Genomic DNA, 13,718 nt, shown 5'->3' on the forward strand with positions numbered 1-13,718 from the left:
AAGCAGGCTTAGAGGGAACTTTCCTCAACATGATAAAGGCCGTATATGACAAACCCACAGCCAACATCGTCCTCAATGGTGAAAAACTGAAACCATTTCCGCTAAGATCAGGAACAGGACAAGGTTACCCACTCTCACCACTATTATTCAACATAGTTTTGGAAGTTCTAGCCACAGCAATCAGAGAAGATAATGAAATAAAAGGAATCCAGATTGGAAAAGAAGAAGTAAAACTGTCACTGTTTGCAGATGACGTGATACTATACATAGAGAATCCTAAAGACGCTACCAGAAAACTGCTAGAGCTAATCAATGAATTTGGTAAAGTAGCAGGATACAAAATTAATGCACAGAAATCTCTTGCATTCCTATACACTAATGATGAAAAATCTGAAAGAGTAATTAAGGAAACACTCCCATTCACCGTTGCAAGAAAAAGAATAAAATACCTAGGAATAAACCTACCTAAGGAGACAAAAGGCCTGTATGCAGAAAACCATAAGACACTGATGAAAGAAATTAAAGATGATACAAACCGATGAAGACATATACCGTGTTCTTGGATTGGAAGAATCAACATTGTGAAAATGACTATACTACCCAAAGCAATCTACGGTTTCAGTGCAATCCCTATCAAACTACTAATGGGATTTCTCACAGATCTAGAACAAAAAATTTCACAATTTGTGTGGAAACACAAAAGACCCCGAATAGCCAAAGCAATCTTGAGAAAGAAAAATGCAGCTGGAGGAATCAGGCTCCCTGACTTCAGACTATAGTACAAAGCTGCAGTAATCAAGACAGTATGGTACTGGCACAAAAAGAGAAATATAGTTCAATGGAACAGGATAGAAAGCCCAGAGATAAACCCACACACATATGGTCACTTTATTTTTTTATAAAGGAGGCAAGAATATACAATGGAGAAAAGACAGCCTCTTCAATAAGTGGTGCTCAGAAACTGGACAGCTACATGTAAAAAAATGAAATTAGAACACTCCCTAACACCATACACAAAAGTAAACTCAAAATGGATTAAAGACCTAAATGTAAGGCCAGACACTATCAAACTCTTAGAGGAAAGCATAGGCAGAACACTCTATGACATAAATCACAGCAAGATCCTTTTTGACCCACCTCCTAGAGAAATGGAAATAAAAATAAACAAATGGGACCTAATGAAACTTAAAAGGTTTTGCATAGCAAAGGAAACCATAAACAAGAACAAACTACAACCCTCAGAATGATAGAAAGTATTTGCAAAGAAAGCAACTGACAAAGGATTAATCTCCAAAATATACAAGCAGCTCATGCAGCTCAATATCAAAAAAACAAACAACCCAATCCGAAAATGGGCGGAAGGTCTAAATAGACATTTTTCCAAAGAAGTTATACAGATGGCCAACAAACACATAAAAGGATGCTCAACGTCACTAATCATTAGAGAAACTCAAATCAAAACTACAATGAGGTATCACCGCACACCAGTCAGAATGGCCATCATCAAAAAATCTACAAACAATAAATGCTGGAAAGGGTGTGGAGAAAAGAGAACCTTCTTGCCCTGTTGGTGGGAATGTAAATTGATACAGCCACTGTGCAGAACAGTATGGAGCTTCCTTAAAAAACTAAAAATAGAACTACCATATGACCCAGCACTCCCACTACTGGGCATATACCCTGAGAAAACCGTAAGTCAAAAAGAGTCGTGTACCACAGTGTTCACTGCAGCACTATTTACCATAGCCAGGACATGGAAGTAACCTAGGTGTCCATCAAGAGATGAATGGATAAAGAAGATGTGGCACGTATATACAAGGAATATTACCCAGCCATAAAAAGTAGCGAAATTGAGTTATTTGTAGTGAAGTGGATGGACCTAGAATCTGTCATACAGAGTGAAGTAAGTCAGAAAGAGAACAAGAAATACTGTATGCTAACACATATGTATGTTATCTAAAAAAAGAAAAGAAAAAATGGTTCTTATGAACCTAGGAGCAAGGCAGGAATAAAAACGCACATGTAGAGAATGGACTTTCAGACACGCGGACGGGGAAGGGTAAGCTGGGACAAAGTGAGAGATAGCATTGACATATATACACTACCAAATGTAAAATAGCTAGCTAGTGGGAAGCAGCTACGTAGCACAGGGAGATCAGCTCTGTGCTTTGTGACCACATAGAGGAGTGGGATAGGGAGAGTGGGAGGGAGGGGTTATGGGGATATATGTATACATATAGCTGATTCCCTTTGTGATACAGCAGCAACTAACACAACGTTGTAAAGTAATTATACTCCAATAAAGATGTTAAAAAAAATGAATGAGTAGAAGAATAACGCATATCTAAATATTTTGATTTTATTTTGTTTACTTACATTAACTTATCATAACTATTCATCAATTATCAAATATTAGATTAAGTAATTTTAATTGAATATGTAGTTTTTAGATTTTTCTTTGTATATGCCTATAATACATGGTGATTTTTAAAATATATCACACTTTATTGTTTTATTTTGGACAGCACATGTATGTAGGTTCACTTAATTAGTAAGAGAAAGCAAATTAGGTTCTGCTTTAAGTTTTTAGGATTTATCCTAGAAATAGATACTAGATTGAGTTAGAAAGTGTTCAGGAGAAGTATCAAGAAAGGAAGACTGACCATTAGGTATTCCTACTCTCTAGTTCATCTATTGCCTCTGGGCACAGTTTTAAGTATGACACCATTTGCTCTGAGCAGCAACTTCCACGTCCTGTTCTTTGCTTCGTAACATCTTCTCTTCCAGCTCTGGTTCAGATCTTTTCCTTCCTTCTTCCTCCCAAAACCTATTTCAGCAAAGTATCAAATATGCAGGTGTGAAAATGCTTAATGATGTTTTATTTTCTTGAAATATTTACATTTTTTCCCCAAAACTACAAAGCTTTGAGCCAAAGGAGTAAGTAACTAAGGATGGAATTTCAGGTGCCAAGAAGCAATTAGCCAGGTTAGGGGAGTGTGTAGGTAGATCACTTTCCTACTTCTCCAGAGGTCTTACTCTTCTTTCATGAAAAATTGTTACGTGCCTCTTTAAGATTAATTTTGCCAGTGACATAGCAATCAAGGTGACAATAGTAAACTACAGGTCCCACTTGCAGCTGGGCGCAAATGCCCGGCATATTACTGGGCAATTAGGAACCCTTCATTTTCCTCTGCAGAGTTACTAGGTGTCCAGGTAAGGTGTGGCTACAATGGTTTGGAGTTACCTGTGGGTATTGCATATGGTCTGTTCTTCTGTGTGCTTTTGCTCTGTGGAATGTTCAGTGATATGCGACCCAGCTCGAGCCAATTAGTGTAGGGATTTCGGTCGTAGGATACCTCTTTTACCAGCACAGAGCACGGACAAGCATGTAAAGATTAGTCTTGTACAAATGGAAATCAGTCTTTCTTATAAAGGCCTCTGGAGAAAGGGCTTCCATAGACACACAGTGGCTGTTGCAGTGTTCATGACTCACACAGGAAATCATTCCTTCTATTTAACTAAAATCCTTGGGCTTCAATTGGTCTGTTTCCTTTTATTTGGCCCTCAGTGGAGATGGAAAACAGCTGTTTTCTGTGCAAGACCCCTTCATATATACTTGGATACTTATTAAACTGTATCCTCAGACTTTTCCTGGCTGAACAATTTCATTCCCTTTAACCTTTGTGCAGGTATTACTTTCTAAGCATTTAATCTTTTTTTATGAATAGCCTCTGGATCTTCTCCATGTTGTCTGTATCCTCCTTTGTTTCAAAGTACAGTCTGATGAAGTTAAGAAAAAGCTGATGTCAGTAGCTTCTGTATTAACATTCTGGTTTTTATATGTATTCACTGTACTCTTGGCAACAAATTAAAGGACAGATTTCCAAGATCATTAATCAGGTGGAACACCCACATCTTAAATTGTTTTAGAAGAACAAATTAGGTAATATTCATAAATCCTTTGATGTTGAAATATATTACACTAAAGTTATGATTATTTCATTTTTGCATCTGGCTATCTTTGTTACAATCATGCTAAGAAATTAAAAATTAAATTACATTTTGTTAAAGTATTATAAAAATTCCTTTATATATTTAAATTTTCATGACAACTTTTCACCTGTTTAGAAGACGTGTAAATTAGAAAAGTTAGTGAATAATTGTGAGTAGACTGACATATTTTGTAAAAGGTATTAAATACTGTACAATTTAGTTTTCTTATATATGTTTTAGGGAATGTTTGAAGGAGAAGAAAGAATTTTTTTCTTTAAAATTTCACATGCACAAAAGGATAGAGTGACGGTTATTTTATTCTTTATTGCTAATGGGTTTTTAGTGCCACAGCAAGTAGTTGAAGGAATTGGGACCAAAAGTGAGGGACAAGGTAATTTTGAACATGAAATTTATTATTAAAATTAAAAATATGGGCTTCCCTGGTGGCACGGTGGTTGGGGGTCCACCTGCCAATGCAGGGGACACGGGTTCATGCCCCGGTCCGGGGGGATCCCGCATGCCGCGGAGCGGCTGGGCCTATGGGCCATGGCCGCTAGGCCTGCGCGTCCAGAGCCTGTGCTCCGCGACGGGAGGGGCTACAGCAGTGAGAGGCCCGCGTACAGCACAAAAAAAAAAAAAAAAAAATTAAAAATATTCTTATAAGCTAGGGTCAGAATTCAACTACAACTGGAGAAATTGATGTCAATTTTGTGTGATTATTTTCTGTGTATTTAAAAAAAAGTATTCGCCATAGCAACCACAATCACATATGACAGTGGTTACTGTCTTGAGATTTCCTGCTTTACTCTGCTGTCGAAGGGCCTACTATTTCTTCTTTTAAAAATAAATTGTAAGTCAGAAGCATCATCGTCTTTGTCCCTTCTGTGAACATGCATCTCCCTGGAGACTCAGCTGCACACTGTGGACATGTGTTTCATATCGTGTGGTTAAATATGACTGGCCAATTACAGCTGCTCCCTCCCATTAACTTTTAAAACATACCTAGCCTATTTTCTTCCTTAGAAATTTTTAAAAATTGTTTTTAAAATTTTCTTTGTATATAAAAAAGATATACTCAAAATGTTGATAGTAAGTTTTAAACTAAACAATAGAAAATATTTAGAAGTATAAGTACATACATTTGAATAAAAAATTGTGTATAAGCATATCTTGGCTAATAATATACTGTTATAAAGTCATCCAAACAGAAAAATCTAATGGAACAGACTACCTTCTTTTATTTCAGTTGATTTCTAGACTTTTGTTAACTCTCTGTGAGAACGTTTATTTCTAAATATAGGAATGGGTTATTTTCCAAAATTTTGAGTGTGGAATCCAACAGGCATTTCACCATAGGTTTTGAGATCAGCTTGTAAAAGACCCTTAAAACTAATATATCTGAAATGTACTGATAATTAAACCACTATGTAGTAGTGGATTTCAAGTTTCAAATTGGGGTGTTCTGTAGTCAAATTGAAGGTTGCTGCTCCTATATCTTTTTACATCCTCCACTTGGGAATAGAAACGTAATAGTTAGGGACTGAATTTGGTTTAGGTACCAGAAAAACCAGGTAACAATTGTTTAAATAGAATAGTATTAATGTCTTTTCTCATTTAACAAGAAATCCAGAGTGTGCTGCATTGGTAGAGTGATTTCATTATGTCATTAGAGATTCTTTCTGTGACACCATCTTTAGGGTAGTACTCTCATCCTCCTGTTTGCAGAATAACTGTTAGATCTTCTGCCATTAAGTCTGCATTCCAGGAAGGAGAAAGGAGCAGGCAGAAACAGAGAGGTGATGCCTGTATCAAGAAAACAGAGCTTTCCTAGGAACCTTCTTCTTATGTATCATCAGTCAAAATTGTGTTATATGGCCACTCCTCCCCACAAGAGAGACCCCTTGTCGTCTTCAGGAAGGGAGAGCCTCTAGAAATTAGGTTACAACTTTTTCACCTTGAGCCACTAGGGCATTAGTGGTGGCTCCTATAACTTGGGATAGAAGCTTCTGATTAGGATAGCTTTAGAAGTAGGCACAGGACTATTGCAAATGGAAGAGGAGATTCCTGGAATGAAATTTCCCAGTGGTTTTCTTGTTTTCTTTAGTCAGCCCCAAGTATTAGTCTTCCTCTTTCCTTTATATTGTCACTACTCATTTCTGATTGGACTTCTACTTCTCCGACTGCAGGAATTTTTACAAAATTACCTTATAGCTCATCCCGAGCCAATAATGTTACCTAGTTTTCATAATACTTACTGTAGTTTTAAGCTGCGTTAGTACTATTACAAATACATTCTAAATTGGCCAGATTACTATTAGCAATGTTATGTCTGATTTTAGAGGATCATGTAGAGACTGGAATGTCTCCACAGGCAAGTAAACTAGATGATGATGAGTCTCAAAAACATGTCATATGAAAGGAACTGAGGATGTTTCACCTTAAAATGATAACCAAGACAGGAGTCATTATCTGTCTTCAGATATTTGAGGGACTGGTATATGAAAGAGAAATTTATTTGGAACATGAGTGTAAATTACAGAAAGACATATTTCAAGTTCACATTAAAAAAAAAAACAACACTTTTTGTAACTTAGAGTTGCCCAGCAGGCTTCCTTGTGGGGAAGTGTACGTCCTATCACAGGAAATTTTTAAGAAGGTAGGTAACTTACTGTCTGGAGAACTGTATAGGGAGGTGTCTTTGTGGTGGTCACTTAGGATCTTTTTTTTGGAACTCTAGGGCTTAAGGACTCCAGTTTGAAAATCACTGGGAAAATCTAGTTGTTCTAAATGTTTGTTTTCTACTTTAATCATTCAGTGTAGAAAATGAGGAGCCATTGAAAGATTCTAAACAGAAGAAAGACATGGTTTGATTTGCATTTAGAAGGTCACTATGTTGTCAGTGTGACTAAAATCAAAACTGAGATGAGGGAAGGAGACCAGTTTGGAGGGTGTTACAATGGCCTAGGTAGGAAATGATTAGAAGCTAAACTAAGACAGTAGCAGTGGTGGATAGAGCAGTAGCATGAAAAAAGACCTAATGATCAGTTTGGTTTGGTGAGAAACGAGTCTGGGTTAATTCTCAACTTGATCACTTTGGGGATTATGTAAAGAATGTTGACTTTAGCAGACAAAGAGCATGTGGAGAAGCAGCAGGTTTTAAGGGAAAGATCTTGAATTTAGCTTTAGAACCGGGATATTTTTGTTATTTTATTTTACTTTGTTCGTCATTAAATTGACTATGTTGGTCTTGAATCTGACCAGTGAAAACTTATTATATTGATTAATAAAAAAATCATACTTCAGTAAAAATCATAGTTCTTTAAGTAAATGTAAGAACTTATACCTTCCTTATGTTCTTTGTTTACCTAAGGAAATGCGACTTCACCACAAGTACAAAGACCATCTTTCATGGATTACTTTGATAAACAGGACTTCAAGAATAAGAGTCATGAAAACTGTAATCAGAATATGCATGAACCCTTCCCTATGTCCAAAAATGTTTTTCCTGATAACTGGAAAGTTCCTCAAGACGGAGACTTTGACTTTGTAAGTACATTTTAATTCTTCCATATATGTTTTCTCCTACTCTATTTTGTCACCACATTGAGAAACATAGGTTGTGTGTGTGTGTGTGTATGATTAAAATTATAGACTGTATATTAATATTCAGTATATTGCTATATATGGGTAAGGGAATGGTGAAATTGTAGTTTGCTTGTAGAAATGTAGTTGCAGAGAAATGTAAATAATTGCTTATGGTTAAATAAATTATAGCCCAAATTTAGAGAAATATTTAGGACTCTTTAAAACTAAAATGGCAACTGTGTTAAAAGATGTTTTTAATAATGCAAATATGAGATATTTCTGACAGTAAATTCAGTTTCCTAAACAAATGATGCAAAGGTATTTTTGACATCAACTTTGAGAAATTTGCCTCAACTATGAAAGTTAAGTCACATAGTGTTAACTCCACTTGGTTTGTCAGAAATAATAGTCCTATGTCTAGTTAAGAATATAAACTTCAGTATAAAACTGTGCCTTCTTTTTTTTTTTAATCAACTTTTTTGTTTTTCATTTAATTTTATTATTTGGCCGCATTGGGTCTTAGTTGTGGCATGCAGGATCTTTCATTGTGGCACGTAGGCTCTTTGTTGTGGCGTGTGGGCTTCTCTCTAGTTGTGGCACGTGGACTCCAGAGCTCACAGGCTCAGTAGTTGCAGCATGTGGTCTCTCTAGTTGTGGCGCATGGGCTCCAGAGCACATGGGCTCAGTAGTTGCTGTGCGCGGGCTTAGTTGCCCGGTGGCGTGTGGGATCTTAGTTCCCTGACCAGGGATTGAACCCTCATCCCCTGCATTGGAAGGTGGATTCTTAACTACTGGACCATCAGAGAAGTGCCTAAAACTGTGCCTTCTTGCCTCTTATTACATTTTCTCCTTATTTCTTCTGTCCTGCTCCTTATTATTTATTTCTTTTAAAGAATGTATGTAATACAGATAAATAATTCTAAAACAACTCTTACCACAACTTGAGAGAGTAACTTTTTAAAATGAGTTCTTTAATCTAGAAATTTTTGAGGTAAATTTTTGCTTTAGCGTGTATTATAAATAGCATTTACTTTTGCATATTGTTCTGTAAGATTTTCATGTAAAATAACTACAGCTATATTTGTTAATAAGTATATTTATAAGTAAATAAAATTTTAGATATATCTATATCTTCTAAATTTTTAAATACTATCAAGCAGTTTTGCCTAGACACCATGCCTCTAAATGCTTTGTGATTATAAATACTTCTAATGTTAAATACTTTTCTCCTAAATATTGTGATTAAGTTTTTAAATAATCAGATAATAAAGTTTCAAAATCTGTCCTCAATAAATTTAGTACTAAGTGCTAGCAAATATTAGCCATGGCACAGGTTAGTCTGAAAACATTAATCGTAGTATCTCCTTACTGTTTTTTCAGTTTTGAGTTTATAAATTAGAAAAATAAAATCTGTATTTCTATAGTTCTAGTAAGATTTCATTTTATGCTACCTCCTTTTAAAAAATATGTAAATTATTTAGAATGCTGACTTTAAGCTTAAAATCATTCGTAAACATGATGAATCTTTGATGAATCAAAGAACTCTGTCTTAACTCAGTTGGAATAAATCTTAAGAGTCTCTGGAAAACAGTTTGAAATGAGCTACAAAGTAATGAATAAATTATCATAGTTAATAAATAGCAAATAAAATGATTTATTTCTGTTTCAGTTAGTCTTTGCTACCACCCCCAAAATTTAGAACTTAAAATAACTATTTCATTTGGTTACAGTTTTGTGAGTAAGCAGTTTGACTAGGTTCAGCTGAGTGGTTCTTCTGCTAGTCTCACCTGGAGTCTCTCAAGTGGCTGAAATCATCTAGCAGCTTGAATGGAGCTGAATAATGTCTCTAAAATCACTCATGTGTCAGGCAGTTGTGCTGACAGTTGGCTAGGCCATATGACCCTGTCAGGCAAGCCTGGAGGTTTTATGTTGTGGTAGCAGCCTTCCAAGAAGGTGATAGAAGAAATTGTAAGGCCTCTTGAGTCCTAAGTTTAGAATCCATTTACAATACCATCAAAAAGAATGAGTACTTAGGAATAATCTTAACCAAGGAGATGAAAGACTTGTACATTGAAAAGTACAAAACACTGCTGAAAGTAACTATAGAAGACACCAATACATGGAATGACATCTCATGTTCATGGATTGGAAGACAATATGGTTAAGATGTCAATATTGTCCAAAGCAACCTACAGATTCAGTGTAATTTCTATTAAAATCCCAATGACATTTTTTGTAGAAATAGAAAAATCCATCTAAAATTCATTTGGAATTTCAAGGGACTTGAATAGTCAAAACAACCTTGAAGAAGAGAAACAAAGTTGGAGGTCTCATACTTCCTGATTTCCAAACTGCTACAAAGCTACAGTAATCAAAACAGACAGACATGTAGACAGATGGAGTAGAATAGAAAACCCAGAGATAAACCATCACATATATTGTCAGAGATTTTCAGCAAGGGTATTAAGACCATTCAATGAGGAAAGGATAGTCTTGTCAACAAATGATGCTGGGAAAACTGGATAGCCACATGCACGAAGTTGGGCCTATACCTTACACCATATATAAAAATACAAAAATTAACTCAAAATGAATCAAGGATCTAAATAAACATACGAACTGTAACTATAAAACTTGTCGAAAAAACATAGGGGAAAAGCTGTGTGACATTGGATTTGGCAGTGATTTCTTAGATATGACACCAAAAGCACAGGCAACAAAAGAAAAAATAGATAAATTGGACTATATAAAAATTAAAATTTTATGCATCAAAGAAAGTACACTGTCAGCAAAGAAAAGTCAACCCACAGAATGGAAGAAAACATGTAAATCATGTATCCGATAAGGGGTTAGTATCTAGGATATATAAAGAACTCAACAACAAAAAACTAAGCAACCCAATTTAAAAATGGTCAAAGTACTCCAATAAATATTTCTCCAAAGAAGATATATAAATGGCCAATAAACAAATGAAAAGATGTTTAATGTCACTAATCATTAGAGAAACCCAGATCAAAACCATGAGATACTATTTCACACCCATTATATACACACACACGTACACACACACAGAAAATAACAAGTGTTGGTGAGGATGTGGAGAAATTGGAACCCTTCCTTGGGCGCTGCAAATGTAAAATGGTACCTCTGTGGAAAACAGTATGGCTTTCCTCAAAAAAAACTGAACATAGATTACCATGTGATCCAGCAATTCCATTTCTGGATATATACCCAAAAGAAATGAGTGAAAGCAGAGACTTGAACAGATATTTGTACATCCATGTTCATAGCAACGTTATTCACAATTGCCAAAAGGCGGAAGCAACCCAGGTGTCCATTGACGGGTGAATAAACAAAATGTGATATACGCATACAGTGAAATATTTTTCAGCCTAAAAAGGAAGGAAATTGGGCTTCCCTGGTGGCGCAGTGGTTGAGAGTCCGCCTGCCGATGCTAGGGGACACAGGTTCGTGCCCCGGTCCGGGAAGATCCCACATGCCGCGGAGCAGCTAGGCCCGTGAGCCATGGCCGCTGAGCCTGCGCGTCCGGAGCCTGTGCTCCGCAACGGGAGAGGCCACAACAGTGAGAGGCCCGCGTACAGCCAAAAAAAAAAAAGGAAGGAAATTTTGACACAAGCCGTAATATGGTGAACTTTGAAGATAATAAGCTAAGTAACATAGCCAGTCACAAAAGAACAAATACTGTATGATTCCACTTAATATGCGGTACCTAGAGTGGTCAAATTCATAGAAACAGAAAATAGAATGGTAATTGCCAAGTGCTGGAGGAGGGGGAAATAGGGAGTTACTGGTTTTTGTGTACAGAACTTGAGTTTTGGAAGATGAAAAGAGTCCTGGGGATGGATTGTGGATGTACTTAATGCCACTGAAGTCTACACTTAAAAATGGTTAAAATGGTGGATTTTAAGTTATGTATAAAAAAAAAGTAAGAGGGGGAAAAAAGGATTCACATAGTGTCACTTCTGCCATATTCTTAGTCAAAATATATTCACAAGGCCAATCCAGATTCAAAGGATATGGAAATAGATTTCACCTCATGATGAAAAGACTAGCAAAGTCATATTGCAGAGGGTCGTGTGGAATGAATGGAATTATTGTGGTCATCTTTGCAAATAATCTACTAGAAGTTGTCCGTATTAAAATTCAACAGAATTTAAAAGAATGAATTTAGGGAATTGGAGGTCATTAGTGATTTTGATGAGGACCATTTCAGTACCCTACTTTTAGAATATTCATACACAGCAACTTTTGACATGCAGCCTTCTACTGTCCCTTTTAAGCTCATTCTAGTTTTGTGAATGAGAGCATCAGTTTTTCTAGTGGCCAGCTCTTATAAGTAAACTTCCGGTAATATTTTCAGCCCATTGTAGATTCTGGAGTCCTTCTATCTGGAAATTCCAAAATTTGTTAGAAAACCTTAAACTAGTTTAACAAATGTTCTGTTTTCTGCTTTGGATTGTGCTAGGCACTATGGGTTAAAAATATATATATATATTTATATACACATATGTATGTGCATTTATTAAGCTGAGAAAATATGTTAGTAAAGTGTTAAATTATAATCCAGAGCAATAATTCAGATATCATGCATAAGAGGAGGACTCAGTGAAGGTTGGAGTAGTTTATGAAATCATATAGTAGAGGAGGACTTTGTCTAAAATTGGAAGATGGATAGTAGAAGAGAAGGTAGGCAGTACAGAGGATGATGTGCATAATAAAAAGCTTAGAGGTAGGAAGATATATATATATACAACATATATATATACAAGATATATTGGGTGACAATGAAGTGGAGACCGTCAAGTTCATTTAAAATAATATGGGAGATAAAATGCAAGCTAGGTTTGGGTCAGATGGTGGAAGCCTTGAATGTAAGACTGCAAAGTCTGAAATTTTATTTCCTAGACAGTGGAAAGCCACTGAAGGTTTTTAGGTTGGAAAATGACGTGATGAAAAGTGTTTTAAGTATATTAATTTTGATGGTAGCATGCAGGATTGATTGACAGAAAAAGACTAGAGGTAGGGGAAAATCAGGTCTGTGAAACAGACTTGAAATAATAGGGTAATAAAATGGAAAAGAACCAAACAACAAAAACAGGGATAGATGTAGGAGACACTAGAAAGGTTGTTAATCAACAGAAATAGCCGACTTATTGGATTAAAGAGTACTATATTGGTTAAGATGAGGAGCTAAATAATAGAAGGTGAAATTTAAGAAAAAAAAAAAAAAGAAGGAAAGTGTCCTCACAGCTGGAAAGAGGCTCCAAGAGATCATAGGACCGGATTTAATTTTCGCAGACTTATTTCTTTTCTGACTTATACAGGGCATGTAGCCTTAAAAAGGGAAAGCAAAGGGGGAGGAATGACTAGAGCAGGAGTTCTTTCTTCCCCAACATTTACTACACCTGTCAACTGCTCAGCCCTCTTCATCACCTTGAGGAAAGTGAAAAATGTTTGCAATAGCTACTGAGGGAATGCAAATGGGAATAAATAAGACATGAATAAAGGAAGGATTGCCAGGAGATGAACAAAAAATTTGCTAAGAGTAGTAGTGAGTGTGTTTAAAAAAAAAGAGAGAAAAGAAAAGAAAAGTGTGTAAGAGAGGCTAGAAGAGAGTAGGAAAAGAGGAAGCAGAGGTAGGACAAAGTGTAAAGGGTTTGATGGAATACTTTGCTTACAAAGTAAGGAAATGGACTAAAAGCAAAGAGATTTCTACTTAAGACACCAGCTGGTATTGATAAGGGAAATCTGGTCTTACTCATTCCATCATACATTAGATATAGAATGTTAAAAATGTGACTCATCAAAGTGTAAAAGCGTGCTAAGGTTTATGTGTTTATCTCCCCTCTTTATGATGTATCTCAAGGATACCTTCCAAGAGAGCTAGATTTTATGTCATTCCTATGTCTATTAAATATAAGTTGCTTAAAACTACCCAAAGTCATTTTGACCATGTTTCTAGGACATAGAAGGCTTCTCTTTCTGCCGTGAGAAAAAGAAGTTTCAAAAAAGAAAAATGAAAGTGAATACTTCGTTGTCTTTTGCAGTATTCAGAGCGGATTCCTAAAGGACAAAACTTATTCAGAGAGACACCTGCTAGGCAGATGTGCGGAGTAGGA

The 13,718-nt window shown here is 36.0% G+C and overlaps 1 protein-coding gene across 1 annotated transcript in view; it reads left to right on the forward strand.

Moving 5' to 3' along the window:
- The window catches only part of STK3 (serine/threonine kinase 3), a 322,020-nt gene that overhangs the window by 240,624 nt on the left and 67,678 nt on the right, over positions 1 to 13,718 (forward strand). The window contains exon 10 of the mRNA XM_082675272.1: positions 7,364 to 7,539. Within this exon, the coding sequence (XP_082531398.1) occupies positions 7,364 to 7,539 (176 nt within the window). The remainder of the gene's footprint in view (positions 1 to 7,363; positions 7,540 to 13,718) is intronic.

This window comes from Grampus griseus, assembly GCF_964374135.1.
Source record: "Grampus griseus genome assembly, chromosome: 17".
In the NCBI taxonomy this organism is placed as follows: domain Eukaryota; kingdom Metazoa; phylum Chordata; class Mammalia; order Artiodactyla; family Delphinidae; genus Grampus; species Grampus griseus.